Source organism: Crassostrea angulata, chromosome 7 (assembly GCF_025612915.1).
Source record: "Crassostrea angulata isolate pt1a10 chromosome 7, ASM2561291v2, whole genome shotgun sequence".
In the NCBI taxonomy this organism is placed as follows: Eukaryota; Metazoa; Mollusca; class Bivalvia; order Ostreida; family Ostreidae; genus Magallana; species Magallana angulata.
In genome coordinates, this window is record NC_069117.1 from 2,916,372 (window position 1) to 2,930,303 (window position 13,932).

Below are 13,932 nucleotides of genomic sequence, written 5' to 3' on the forward strand. Positions count from 1 at the left end.
ATACCAGGAAAGCTGACACTTGTGTGGAAGCATCCTCAGATAGTGTAGATTCAAAGTTTTGAAAATCATGACCCCCGGGGGTAGGGTGGGGCCACAATGGGGGGGGGGGGGGTCGAAGTTTTACAAAGGAATATATAGAGTTAATCTTTAAAAATCTTCTTCTCAGAAACTAATCAGCCAGCAAAGCTGACACTTGTGTGAAAGCATCCTCAGTTAGTGTAGATTATAAGTTGTGAAAATCATGACCCCTGGGGATAGGTTGGGGCCACAATGGGGGGGGGGGGGGGTTCGAAGTTTTACATAGGAATATATAGGGTAAATCTTTAAAAATCTTCTTCTCAGAAACTAATCAGCCAGGAAAGCTGACACTTGTATGGAAGCATCCTCAGGTAGTGTAGATTCCATGTTGTGAAAATCATGACCCCGGGGGGGTAGGTTTGGGCCACTATGGGGGGTCAAAGTTTAACAAAGGAATGTATAGGGTAAATCTTTAAAAATCTTCTTCTCAGAAACTAATCAGCCAGATGATTCTTTATAATTGTTAAGACTTTCGCCCCAGGACAATTCTTTGGCCTCACAAGAAGGTTCAAAGTTTGCTGTAGGTTTATATCCCATATATAAACTATTGTTAAGGATCTTTTTGAGAACTGCATACTCAACATATGATATGACTATAGAAAAGGGACTAATGATTATAAACATAAGAATATCCAGGGGGAAAATGGATTTTATTTATACAGGATCTACATGTATTATTGTACATTGTCCAGATAGTTTGTATTATGACTCCATTAAGCTGATTTTATCATACCTATTGTTCCTCAGGTGAGCGATGTGGCCCATGGGCCTCTTGTTTAAATAAATGACCCACTAGTCTTATTAATAAGATATTTATTGCTTTTACTTACATCAATTGGTGGTTTTGTTTTGTGTTTTGAATATGATGCTTAAAAAAGATTCAGAATACTTTGAATCTTAATGCCGTCCATTCACACATAGATATCAATTGATGGTGAACTAAACATATAAACTTTAATTTATGAAACTTTTTTCTTGAATGATGATACACGTGTATATGCAGACAGGTATTTTGTAATTCTACTCCACTTTTAAGTCTATGCAGATGAAATGGATCAGTATTATGGGGAAGAATTTATTTTCTGATTACACAGGTTGTAACCAAAACTCAGTGCAATAAACAAATATTTTTGAATTTGTTTTCTACTTGACTTTTTTTTTTGGTACGCACACTTCCCATTTATGTTAGTCAGGTTATAAATGTGTTTAAAGATCTGACATGTGAATTTCAATAGGAAAAATACCTGGGAGAGAGAAATGGCTTATTGAATCTATTTATTTTGAACACATCATTTGATATTAAAAAGAATAAACAGTTTATTCTTAAACACAGGTAGCAGGTGTGTCAAACACCTCAGAAAAATTATCTGGTGTAGTTTTTTGGAGAAAAAAATAAAACTGCTCTGCAGTCTTGTTTTTGCATAATCCTTTTGCTGAAAAATCCTTCAAAGATGTACATAGCATAGACAATACTATCACTGCATGTATGAAATCAAGAAGCTTCTTTCTCTATTCTAGTAAGTCCTACTGATACACTGAATTTCAAATATCAGGGCTGATAGAGGGTAACTTGCTTTTCATTCCTATTTGAAACTCCATCTTGGAGAGAAATTCTTCATCCTTTGGAGAGATTTTGGGAACAGTGCCCAGTTTGTGTGGCTTTTTTCCTTCCAGGACAAAGAATTTTTTCCTCTGATGAAGTACAGGTGGGAGCTCCACCACGTCTTTTTTGGCCCGCTTATCTGCCTTATATTTCCTCTTGGTCTTTTTGTCTTTAATGATTGGTTCACAACTGAACAAAAGTAAGAAATTATTGTAAAGAGGAGCTGATGTAGCTTGGAATACTATTCATGACTGAGCTTAGAGAAGGTAGAGGGTAAACTGACTATTGGTATCTGTTTTATGTACTTACAACTGTTCACTGCCAGATTCCAGGATTTTTCTTCTTTCTTTATTCATGAGCTGCATTGATTTTTGCTGTTTAACTTTCAAAACTGGAGCAAAGACAATATTGCAAGATAAAATGTATAGTTAAAATATTTCTAAATAATTCAGAAGTGTAACATTACTGACAATTTTTATATTTTCAGTAGTTTTTTTTTTTTAATATTACTGACCATCTACAACATTTTGACATATCATTTGATCGACTCTTTGGGTCACATGATCAACAGGTATTGGTTGCAGTCCACAATCAGAGGATTGACAGCCATGATGGCCTTCCCCTTGTTCTATGTTTAGAATGGAGCTTGCAAGGCCAGGGTACCATGTCTCACTTCCATTTGAATCTGCCGGGGATGGAACTGGGATTTTATATCCAATAATTTCCAGATCATTTTCAGTAGATCCTGATGGCCCTATGTGTGTGCTATTTTTAATTAGAAGAGATTGCGGAGAGGAAGGCTCTTCAATGCCTTCAATCACTGAGCTTTTATTGTTTGATACAAGAGAATTTCCCTGTGATGGAGTTTTTATACAATCCTCTGGAATAGTACCAATAGATGACGTGGGTGAATACTTGAGCTTCCTGGCTGTATTTGATGAAGGCCTCGGGGTTTCGGGTCTCGGTGAATGGAGAGGAGTTAATACATAACTAAAACTTTGGTCTGTTGCTTCTAATGGCGTTATGGACAGACATCCAAAAGATGACCCATAACAGAAAACGCTGCCGGGTGTCATTGACGCGGTAGACAATGGCGAATCTGATGGAGTGATGCTTCTGCTATAGCCGTTCGTTTTCATGATTCCACGCTCCCCTACAAACCTTATACTGTGGTATAGTGGCTTTACATTAGGCTATAATCGGTCACTACAAAATCTATTCAGTTGATAAAATGATACGTCACATTCATTATGACATCATCAGTTCTTTTGCATTCGGCAATCCTCGGATGATTCCCTCATGAGGTACGGAGTCGACCGAGGCATATCGAGTGCCTTTAGCCCTGTCCATCGGATCCAAATCTTTTCAGACCGGGAGCTTCAAACCTACAGTTAATCTTTGTTTGAATTACTTTGCTGGGTGAGACAGTTCCTAAGAAAATGAATTAAAACTATTTTTTTTAAATTGGGTAATACACATTCATTAGTGGTAAATAAGATCAACTAAGGTTTATGAATCTTTGCAGCGTATTTTCATAACAAACGAATGGGTTAAGAAGAGAATTTTTTTTAAAAATGATTTAAAGAATAATATTCATTGGCATATAAAATAATAACCTATAAAAATTTACATTTTACTTTCTAATTTGATTTTTCATTTAAAAAAATTTATTTTTTAAAGTCAACCACTGACCCTTGAAAATTTCAAACGAAGGTAACATTTGATATGATGTTTTCTTATCTACTTTAATATTTCAAGCTGTCCTGTAATAATACTGGGCTAAGAAGTTATAAATTGCGAACTAGTATTCATCGTAGCCCACATCATTGCTTTCTGTCTATATTTAATTCCACAATAGACACATATACCATACCAATGATCCTTCAAAATGTTGCACTTTTATTATATCACGTGATATTCATTCACAAAAGTTGGTCACTATATTTTCACACTTAAAATTGCAAAGAATAATTGTACTTTAACATACGTTTGTTCGAGTTCTTGAACTTTTTCTTTCGATAAGAGAAAAATATCTGCCTTTGTTCTTACGGCTATTGCGAAAGGATGACCCGACTTCATGTGCTTGGGGTCAGGGGGCGAGGCCTTTCTAAGATAAGACAGCGCTGGTACGTACTCAGTCGGTCTCATCGCTAGCAGTAAGTACACTTATATCTACATTAAAACCAAATTAACCACCCCAAAAACTATCAAATCCCGTCCAGGTTTTACGGAACTTATTAGGCCTATTTACTCTTGTAGGGGATATCATCATGAACAAGTTTGTCATTTTTGCCTTTTTGGTCGGAGGTGTGATGTGGTAAGGACTGTTTAAAAGAAATACCTTTCTCTTTCTTTATTTTTAAAATTAATTTGATGCTCAAATCGTGTCCATGCTGTACTTGACCTGATGATAATTGTCTTCCATAGTCAGAATGACGGCTCCACTCTTCTACACAACTTGTTTAACCAAATGGACATTGATTTGAATGGATTTTTATCAATGACGGAGGCTGAGGCGGTTTTAAAAGCGATGGACGCCAACGGTAGGGATTCTCGTCTGACTTTTTTCTACTTCAGGAGTGTAAATATAGACAACGTGCCAAAATTTTCATATCAAATAGATTACAAACTTCGAGCGAATTGCCTATCGAATATATCATTGATTTCATTGCGTAGACTGCCAACGGATGTGCGTTTTCAGCTTTTAATGTAAATTGACCAGAGAAGATTATTTCAAAATATTTGATAATACATTTTACCAGCATAAACTCTTCTGTTTTGATCCAAAAAAAGAGTTTCAATTTACAGGAAATTTAAAGAATATGGATTATACAGACAGAAGAATATTTAAATCATTAATGATCTATCATGATAAAAATTGCTTCAATGAAAAGGACTTGTATACCGACTGTATTACACCCCGTGTATCGACCGTTTGATTCAGGAGATGGCTTGGTGACGGAGAAAGAGTTCTACTTTGGTCTGGTGGCCGCCGCCCCCACACTCTGGCAGTGTGGCAAGAATTTCTTTGACGCCCTCGATGTGGACCACGTGAACCTCATCAAAGAGAACCACATTAAAACTATCTATAGCGACATGGACAAAAACGGTCAGCTATATAGAATCATATACACAGTATTCCAGTGGCGACCATTATATCATTAAACGATTGTATATATAATTACATGTACTTCTAATATACTTAAGCTTGTATATGTTATAGACACAAATACAAAATGTTACGATCAGACTTATTAACTATGGTTTTGTAAATTCTTGCAGCCAATGGAATCGTGAGCGAGGATGAATTCACAAATTTTATTATTCAGGTGAGTGAACATTTTGTTCGAGTCTTTGGGTATCCTGTTGTACAAAATCTTTCTGAAACCCCAAATATGATCATTGGGATATTCCTAGTGTGACGTTTTAGATATCCCTAATGTGATCTTTTTGATATACCCAATTTGATATTCCTAGTGTATTAGTTCAGATACATTATACAATGTATATGTAATATTTCAGATATTCCTTGTGTGATCTTTTAGATACCCCTGGTGTGGTCTTCTTGATATCCCTATTGTGATATTCCTACGTGTAATATTTCAGATATTCCTGTGTGATCTGTCAAATATCCCTATAGTTGGATAGTTCTGCTTTACCTAATGTATTCTCACAGATATCTGTAGTGGAATCTTTATGATGCCTCAAGTGTGATCATTAACTTATGCTATTCACAGTCTGATATTTTAAAATCCCAAGGACATGCAGTCTTGTGATATCTCAAATGTAATCTTACTGATATTCCTATGGTCATCCCCATAATATCCTTAGCTAATAATTCTTATGTCCATATATTAGTAGTATGAGATATTAATTTGGTATCTGTAGTGTGATCATCCTGATACCCTAGTGTTATTTTTCTGATATCCGTAGTGTGATGTTACTGATACAATATCTGTTTTGTTTCTCTGTGGCTTGTGTTGGCAGTAACTTATATCATCAGCGTGTTGAAACGACCAATGATTGAAATTATTTACACAAATAAAAGTTTCTTGCAGGTACATGAATAAAAAAAAATACTTTGAATGCGTATTAAGATCGTTCAAGGGATGTAAGAAGTGCAACTTATGAAATCAATGAAAGCGCAATTAATAAAATTTTAAATTGATAGAAACACAGCACAGAATGTCCCGCTTGAATTTCACTACATAGAGTGTCATTAAAATTATACATGTAGTTAATTCTTCTTATAGATTTTGTCTTAAAATATTCACTTGCTATATTCTCTCAAGAATGTATTTTAAGCAAGAAACAGTGCATTTTGCCATGTGTACCACACTGTAAGCAAACATAGACGTTTAATTTCAAGTAAGCATTAGTTACATGCTTTTTTTGTTTTTGTTTACAGCTGGAAAACAACTGCCGTGTCAACGGAAAGATCAGTCAGTCCCAGAGAGCTGCCAGGAACCTCCGCCGATAGATGGGACACGTCAAATAAACTCTAATAAACCCGCCCTGTCTTGTTTTGTTTTTAAATGTTTAAAAAAAGGTACATCACTGCATGCATAGACAGTTTGAAATCATTGTAGGGCTCTCTTAAAATCTGATTGCATGTAAGATTATTAATTTGCTTTCAATAGTGCAGACTGAATATACTATACTTTGGATTGTCAACTCATGCAGTGACTTCACGAATCTGGCCAGTGTGTCGTGATTGTCGCATTTGACAGAAAAAAACAGAACTCTACAAAATACACTATTTCTTGTAAGTAATCTCTACTAAGTGTATTTAATAAGGTATTACATTTTACAACATTGACAGTGTGAATAAATAGCAAAAACGTTGCCAATAATGCAAAAAAAAAATTACCCTAACAAAACAAATAAAAAAATAATCAATAACAATTAAACTATCAAAACAAAACCAACATGTACACAAAATTATTTAGAAATGCACAAAATTTATAAATGAATAAATCTTAAAAACAATCCAACAAAATGATTACAACTTTTTTTTTAAATATTTATTTCACGTGTCTGATATTATATAATGGATGCCTGTATCAAAACGTTCAATTTATATGGTATAAGTACGTTAATGGTATTTATTGGAAGGCCCGAAAATACAAAATTAAGGGTTTTCATACTAAGAAATGTTTATATTGAAATGATTTCCATAAAGGAAATTATAATCGTTGTACACGTATAAATAATTATATTTGATATCCAGAAACCGAAACGAAAAGTCTGAAATATCGATTTAATACTCTTATTGGTGAAAATTTATAAAGAAATAAATAAATTGTTAACATATAATGTCTTTTCAAACCGTATTTCATTTGTTTTGTTTATCAAATACTTGGAAAAGCAATCTTAAACATATTTGAATGTTATAAAATTCGCGGGTTTGTGTGGGCACGTGACAATTCTATCCAATAAAAGGAGTTCTTACAATTCAATCAATCTAAATGCGTTATCTCCCGAGAAGGCGTGGTTACAATGCGTCACTCACCAATTGGTCCGTTCTGTTCAACAGTAAGACCTGACCTACATTGCCACGACAGTTACATCAGGATAAATAACCTGTGTACGAAGGTTAGTTACGCCATTTTGATTTATTACATTGTAACATATTTAATCATACTTCTGTTTTACTTGAACTTGTCATTTTGATGAATTAAATAACGACTAGAATCGGCCGCAGTAGTCCACCCAGAGGTGTATTTGTGTGGCGTGTTTATAGTCCGCCATTACTGGCGTGTTTATGTCAGCGGCCTGAAAGGGGGCGTGTCCAATGATATGCTAATTTGTATCCGATGAGTGAAGTGCGTGTTGTGTAAACTTTTAACGACTGAAAATCTGTGGTAGACTGTAAACACAATTATAAAATCTGATTATATTTCGATCGCATATCTCTTCCTTAACTTTCAACACCGAGCAAAAAACATTAACCTAAACTCGATTGTTTTGCATCGCTGTGACAAAAAGTAGTAGTGTGGCAGCAATCACTTTTGGTTTTTTTTACTAAAATATTTAATGGTTGATATAATCTGTTTTCCTTCGATATATAAATTACTACATGTATGTTTATAATAAGTATAATTATATTCACAACTTAGATGATTCCCAGGAGTAATATCAGACAAAAAATTCAAGTTAGACTTTTTGTTGTTGGTTGATTATATATGAAGTGATTGATTGATTGATTGGATATTGCATCATCACGTTATATTATAAAATAAAGATGAATCCGAGTTCCGAATTTATTTGCATATCGACGTTTGATTGGTTAAAATCTTACCGTTCCTTTTCACCCCTGCTTTAGATATACATACAAATAGTAGATATTCCTTTGCATTATAGCATTATTGCATTACAGCACTGAATGTTTATTTTTTGACGTCGCAGACTGCCGTCAAATGAGCATAGAAAGTCAATAACGCGTGTTAGCGTTAACAACGTCAAAAATAAATCATTTAATGCTTTAATTTACATTCCCTTGTCGATAAACTATATAAATCATTGACATTTATTGTATTAAATAAATCGGTATAAAATCGCAAATGACGGAGGGAGCAATATTAGTAACAGCAAGAACAACTGTTTAGACAGATTATCGCATATATTCCATGAAAAATAATCTTGAAATTTTTAACAATAAATTCAACTTTATTGTTGAATAATTATAAAACATGGTGCTTTTACAACAGCTATGATACATTTTTTAACCATTAAAATAGAAACCAATGTTATAACTAGTTGTGTAATTTACATGTAAAGATACTCAGTGATTAGGTTGTTGCAGTTGGAGGCGGAATTCAATGGGAAAACATAGTATAGAATGTAAATATGTATAATTACATCTAGCGAGTATTTTATCCTCTATATCGCAAAAAACCGTTTGAGATTAATAGCTCTGTAGAAACTGACAGTTCTGAAATCTACTGAAATTTATCGATCTGTTGATCCCTCAGCAACCTAAGAAACATCATAGACTGAGCGGAATAATCATGGTGATGTCAGACTTCAATTCCCTAAATTGGCTTGAAGACGACTTGAAATTTTTTTTTTTTTTGCGTACTGATGTACATTTACAATAATTTAGTTATATTTATTTACTCTTTACGTTGAATTCATTTACTAGTGTCTTTTATTAATTTTCAATCTAAAGTTGAAAATGATTACATGTTGTCCTGTAATCATTTTCAACTTTAGATTGAAAATTAATAAAAGACACTAGTATTATATAATTGAAAGATGTAAATACAAATTGTTATTTGTTGTACCATATCGTTACCGTTATTTACCGCATGAATCGCTAAAGAAAACATTTTAATGTTAAATAATCCAACATGTGCGTGAGAAAAAAAAAAGTAGATGTAAATTAATAATGCCGCACTTAACGAGTGTTCTTAAAGATAGTCAAAGTCAAGTGTTAATTCAGAAGGTACATAAGTTATATACTCTCTACAAAATACTTTGATTAATATGTATTTAAAAGTATTGAAATAATATCCAATTAATTTTTTACTGCCCAGTGCGGACAGTAAGCGCACTAGTTTGAGATATCTTGTTCAATATGTAAACAAGAGATGTCGGTGCCAAAAATTTGGACCGCTTGTTGGTAACGCATTCCGAGACATGAACGCAAATGATAAATACGAATGGGTACAGTGAACAGCAAAATCAGCCCTGTTTTCAAAGTTAATGATAAAAAATTTTTGGCCGTTGTTCATAAACTCATAAACGGAGCAAATTCAGTCTTTTTCTTCGATCTAGAGCGTGCACATGTATATTACTTGAAATTTTATTATTTGTGTTGGTTAATTCAAAACACTTTTCCCGCGCACATTCGCAAATCAGCGTAAACATTGATGGTATAAAATATACATTACAGAATAGTTATTCGGATCGCAAACGCAGATTTTCACGACCTGAAATGGCCCTATTTGTGAAAGAGGTGCCTGAAAATCATTCGAGCACACAGTAGACACCACGCCGCACAATATAGGAACCCGTTCTGCCGGCTACCAAGCTTCTGTCCGTCCGAGATCTCTAGTCCGGAGCATTTCTATTCTCCCCTTGATTCAATCTGGTTCACACTTCACTCCTAGAATGCCTACGGTCAAATGGTGTACAATGTTTGTATGTCAAGGGTCAATGTCATATTGAACAACACAACACTCCTCATACTTCACATTAAGAGAGCTTTCCAGTAAAGGTTGTGCAGTGACCTGAACCAAGTTTCAGTGTAGCAGAATCATATAATAAAAAAAATTCTTACCCGAGCATATCTTCTCTCCCCTTTGGTCCAGAGCATATACCGGTATATACTCCTTACTTAGCTCTATTTGGCTCATAAACGGAACTTTTTGGTAAAGGGTATGCAGTGACTTTGAATCAAGTCAATGTGAAGTCATAGCCGATATCTTTATAATCCATTTCTAGACCATAGATTTTACCCAATTGCTTTATCTTGCTCAGATTGAACAAAAAAATACATGTAAGTTATGGGTAATGAGATTGGATTAAAAGTTCTATGCCAGCTCTGTAGTTATAGGTCAAGGTCAAGGCAAACATCTCCGAAATGCTTTTCGTTCTCTTGTTCATTATTTGAGTGAGGCCCTTTAAGGTGGTCATCATCTTAATGATTTCTAGTTATAATTGATCTTACCAACAGAGCACATTTTGATAATGGATAAATTGTGTACTTTCAGGTGAAAGACAAATGAATGAACACAGTCGAAACAAGGATAGCAGGATTGTAGTCAAATTTCCCGCACTTGCGAAGAAACTATGGAACAGCACCCAGCGTAAAAACAAGTCTTGGGCAAAGGAAGCGTGTACGCCGTGCAGTGTGCTGCTTTTAAATTTAGACACATCGCTGAAAGCAAAGTCGTTCCAAGAACTAGAGAAGCAATGGGCTGTATGTATGAAAAAATGCCTTAAACGGCGCGTCTCTAAAAACTCCAAAATTATTGATAGCTGTCATTTGTCAAAAACAGACAGGGAAGAAAATTCCCCTCCTGACATAAAAGGATACGAAACTATGATAAAAAAAGAACCTCCGTCACCCCAACCCAACCAAACGGACATCATTTCAGCGGACAAGAACTCTCTCTCTCAGCTTCTATCAAAGGGCAGACAAATAAATACATGTAAATGGGATCCCAATGAACAAAGAACAGTGAAGGTCAAAGTAGAACCAGGGGAGCCTGGTTATAAGGACGCCGTTTATAAATTCAGAGAGAACAGACGACGAGGTGTTAACAGAGACTTTGTCATCAAAGATTCAGCAGAAAAATTGTCTCAAGACGCGCCAACACAACCTAGACCAAAACCCGCTGAAACGAAACTAAGACAGATTGACTCAATAGACCCGTCACAACAATTAAAATCAAAGACTGCTGTTGTGCAACCAAGAATGTCTTCGACAAACCATACGCTGAACCCTGTCACCAAGGTGCAAACACCAACCACCCCAACTGCTTCATCTAATTTATCAAAACAGAGAGAAAATCGTCCAATTTTACCCCAAACGTGTTCAGCAGTGCGGATGCCTGCGAGCGCTAGCGAGAAGGTTCGTGGGCATAGGGAAATTTTGCCATCGCTTGCGAGCGCTCGCTCTGCTGAACACGCCTCAGGAGTAGTGAATATTGATATGTCTAAAGTGTTACCATCAGGAACTAGTTCTGTAGTTACAACTGTTGACCAGTCAACCGTTCCCCCCGCGCCGCCGCCTTTAGCGCCATCTAAGGATGGGATGTGTATATTGCAGCTGATGAACGGACAAATGGTACTTCTTCCAATAGAGACAGTCAAGCAACTGAGTGCCAATGTTAGTTCTCCTGTTGTCCAAACAAGTGCCGCAGCCAATGTTGTAAACGTACCCACAATATATTCGCTTAATCCGGGCACTGCCGACCCGTTCATATCCCCAATGGTTCAGCCTGGGATAACATATCTTGCTCCCACTGCTCCAAATCTCGTAACTCCGACAATAATGCCCCAAGTCTGCAACTTCGCGCCAGGAATTGTGGGACAACAAGGTACAACAAACCAAATCGTATTTATGCCACAGACTAGCATTCCAAATACAACATTATTATGTCAACAAAATGGTAAGCAGGCAAATATTATTTCCACTCCTAACGCTGTACCATCGTCTATTCAGTCACCAAATATATTACCTCTTGCCCAGCAGCAAATTTATTCTGTTCTGCCCGCTCCAAACCCAGTTACACCAACTGTAAATACCAAACCAATCAGCAATACGTCCTATCTCCGGCTCGCTGACGGTCAGCTAGTCCCTATTATCAATGATTCTGCCATCCTTGGCACCAACCAACCGTCCACAACAACAATAAAGAGTGAAAATGGCGGAGTGACCACCGTCTCGTTTTCTGCACAGTCCGGTCTACCTATCACAAACAGTGTTCTATCCACCAACGTTCCGCCGACAGTCAACCCTGTTCAGTATGTTCAAACAGCCCCTCCTCCTCCTCCCATTAATGGCGCCGTTATTTCCGGTTCTTCGCAATTCCTTCAGTTTCCGAATGGTTCCTTGGTCCCGATCGTTAATCAGAACGTTTCAAAAACTAATAATCGAACACCTGTCGTTTTACAAACGAATGCAAATGTTCCTGTTCAACAAACTCTGTCGGTCCAGAGAAATCCAACACGCGATGCCGTGAATACCAGTGATCTTGTGAAGAAACAAATTCAGAACTCTAGGGTGCGGATTATTAGACCAGCGCAGACACAGGTGGCTCCACAAACCGTCAAGATAGCGTCTATTCAAGATGCCGTGAATGAAAACACAAACCAAAGTGGACCCAAGTTTCAAGAATCTATTTTTCAGATATTGAATACCAAGACAGATCTTTTTCAAAGTGAAGACGCGCCCAAAGAAACAACCTCAGGATTGTTAAAGAAATCAGTACCCCCTATTCTTAATTCCAACAAGACTAATCACAAAAATGAAACGTCCAATTGCATTGATCCGAACAAGCCAGCTAGTGGTCCCAATACTTCCCCACGTACTGCTAGAAATAAGAACGTTGTTCCATTTTATGCTGTGGCGCCAAAACCCGACCCCCGTTTCCTTGATCCCGACGTCAAACATGTGTCTGCACCAACAAAGCATGATGGCGAACCGCGTCCACCAAAAACCGGCAGCAAAAGAAAGTCAGTGAACATTGTGAGGGAGGAGTTTGACGCTCGCAAGAGGACGAAGGGCCGTGGGGCTCCGAAGCCCAGCGGAAGGACATATTTTACACAGGAAGTAATAGATGTGGATGAGGAGGATGAAAGGAAGAAAATGGCGGGAAAAGATGGCCAACCTCAGTATATGTTTATGAGAAACGTTTCTAAGCCAGAATTCCGACCTGTGTTGCTGGATTCCACCATTGAAGAAAAAGGTTTACGTATACCCGACAGTATGCTTATTTGAATGAAGATAGGGTAATAATACCCCTGATGTCCGTATATATAAAAGTTCACAATTCAAAATGACGATGGTCATTAAGAAATGGGTCTCTAGATTATGCAAAAGGTTTTGTGTATACGTACAGATTTTGAATATGTAGATTACCAGCTACATTCTTGAAATGATATAGAGTTTTTGTGAATAAGACTTTTTTTTTTATTTGATTCGCGTAACCACAGTTGTGATTATGTTTGTTCCGTTTCATTGCGAGCAGTAATGCAGTGTGTGCTATTAGATTATTACTTCTGTTAATTCTTGGTGTTTCCAATTGATGTGTTAGATATTTGAATAAAACTCAATGAACGATGAAAAAACTTCATTTTTTCTGCGTGACTATTTATTGCAAAATCTTGGGATCAGTGTTAACAAATACCTGTTATAATTCTGAGACGAGGACTTGATCCGCTATCTGTATGTCTATAAGACATTTGAATTTCAATTCTATGAATTAGAACCAATGTCTTGATAAATGAGATGCCTATATATACTTATATATTGATATCCACCAAGAATGATTCCCTCTTTTTCGTAAAGAAATTAAAATTTTTTGCAGTTCATAGCCCTGCACAACCTGACAATACTGAAATATACACGCCCCATTTATCGATTGGTCGAAACTGATAAAAATTACGGTCTGTACGAAATAATCACGATGATTGGACTCAAAATTTCAATTAGACGATTTGGCTGTTTCTTTTAGCTAACGTAATAATGTACATTAAAAGCAGTTTAGTGAGGTTTACTTACATTTTACAATCAATAA

The 13,932-nt window shown here is 36.2% G+C and overlaps 3 protein-coding genes across 3 annotated transcripts; 2 read left to right on the top strand and 1 right to left on the bottom strand.

Annotated features, from left to right (window-relative positions):
* Positions 1–140: 140 nt before the first annotated feature.
* On the bottom strand, positions 141–3,060 carry LOC128155701 (uncharacterized). Its single transcript, XM_052817542.1, has 3 exons — positions 2,196–3,060; positions 1,991–2,072; positions 141–1,870 (listed from the first exon to the last, which is right to left on the bottom strand). Exons 1-3 carry the CDS (start codon positions 2,818–2,820, stop codon positions 1,621–1,623), a joined length of 957 nt encoding a protein of 318 aa, XP_052673502.1. The 5' UTR covers positions 2,821–3,060; the 3' UTR covers positions 141–1,620.
* Positions 3,061–3,745: 685 nt separating this feature from the next.
* On the top strand, positions 3,746–6,194 carry LOC128156115 (Kv channel-interacting protein 4-like). Its single transcript, XM_052818130.1, has 6 exons — positions 3,746–3,837; positions 3,941–3,998; positions 4,109–4,224; positions 4,626–4,790; positions 4,964–5,010; positions 6,090–6,194. The coding sequence occupies exons 2-6, from the start codon at positions 3,952–3,954 to the stop codon at positions 6,159–6,161; spliced, it is 447 nt and encodes a 148-aa protein (XP_052674090.1). The 5' UTR covers positions 3,746–3,837; positions 3,941–3,951; the 3' UTR covers positions 6,162–6,194.
* Positions 6,195–7,178: 984 nt separating this feature from the next.
* On the top strand, positions 7,179–13,483 carry LOC128156553 (uncharacterized). The gene is made up of 2 exons (XM_052818728.1): positions 7,179–7,276; positions 10,399–13,483. Exon 2 carries the CDS (start codon positions 10,410–10,412, stop codon positions 13,131–13,133), a length of 2,724 nt encoding a protein of 907 aa, XP_052674688.1. The 5' UTR covers positions 7,179–7,276; positions 10,399–10,409; the 3' UTR covers positions 13,134–13,483.
* The last annotated feature ends 449 nt before the right edge of the window (positions 13,484–13,932 follow it).

Bases quoted from the DNA above. Each gene is read 5' to 3' on its own strand.
- LOC128155701 (XM_052817542.1), bottom strand. From the start codon at position 2,820: ATGAAAACGAACGGCTATAGCAGAAGCATCACTCCATCAGATTCGCCA. The intron at 2,073-2,195 runs GTCAGTAATATT...TCTTTGCTCCAG, and splicing joins ATGTCAAAATGTTGTAGATG to TTTTGAAAGTTAAACAGCAA. The intron at 1,871-1,990 runs GTAAGTACATAA...ACTTTTGTTCAG, and splicing joins GAATCTGGCAGTGAACAGTT to TTGTGAACCAATCATTAAAG.
- LOC128156115 (XM_052818130.1), top strand. From the start codon at position 3,952: ATGAACAAGTTTGTCATTTTTGCCTTTTTGGTCGGAGGTGTGATGTG. The intron at 3,999-4,108 runs GTAAGGACTGTT...TGTCTTCCATAG, and splicing joins TTGGTCGGAGGTGTGATGTG to TCAGAATGACGGCTCCACTC. The intron at 4,225-4,625 runs GTAGGGATTCTC...CGTTTGATTCAG, and splicing joins AAAAGCGATGGACGCCAACG to GAGATGGCTTGGTGACGGAG.
- LOC128156553 (XM_052818728.1), top strand. From the start codon at position 10,410: ATGAATGAACACAGTCGAAACAAGGATAGCAGGATTGTAGTCAAATTT.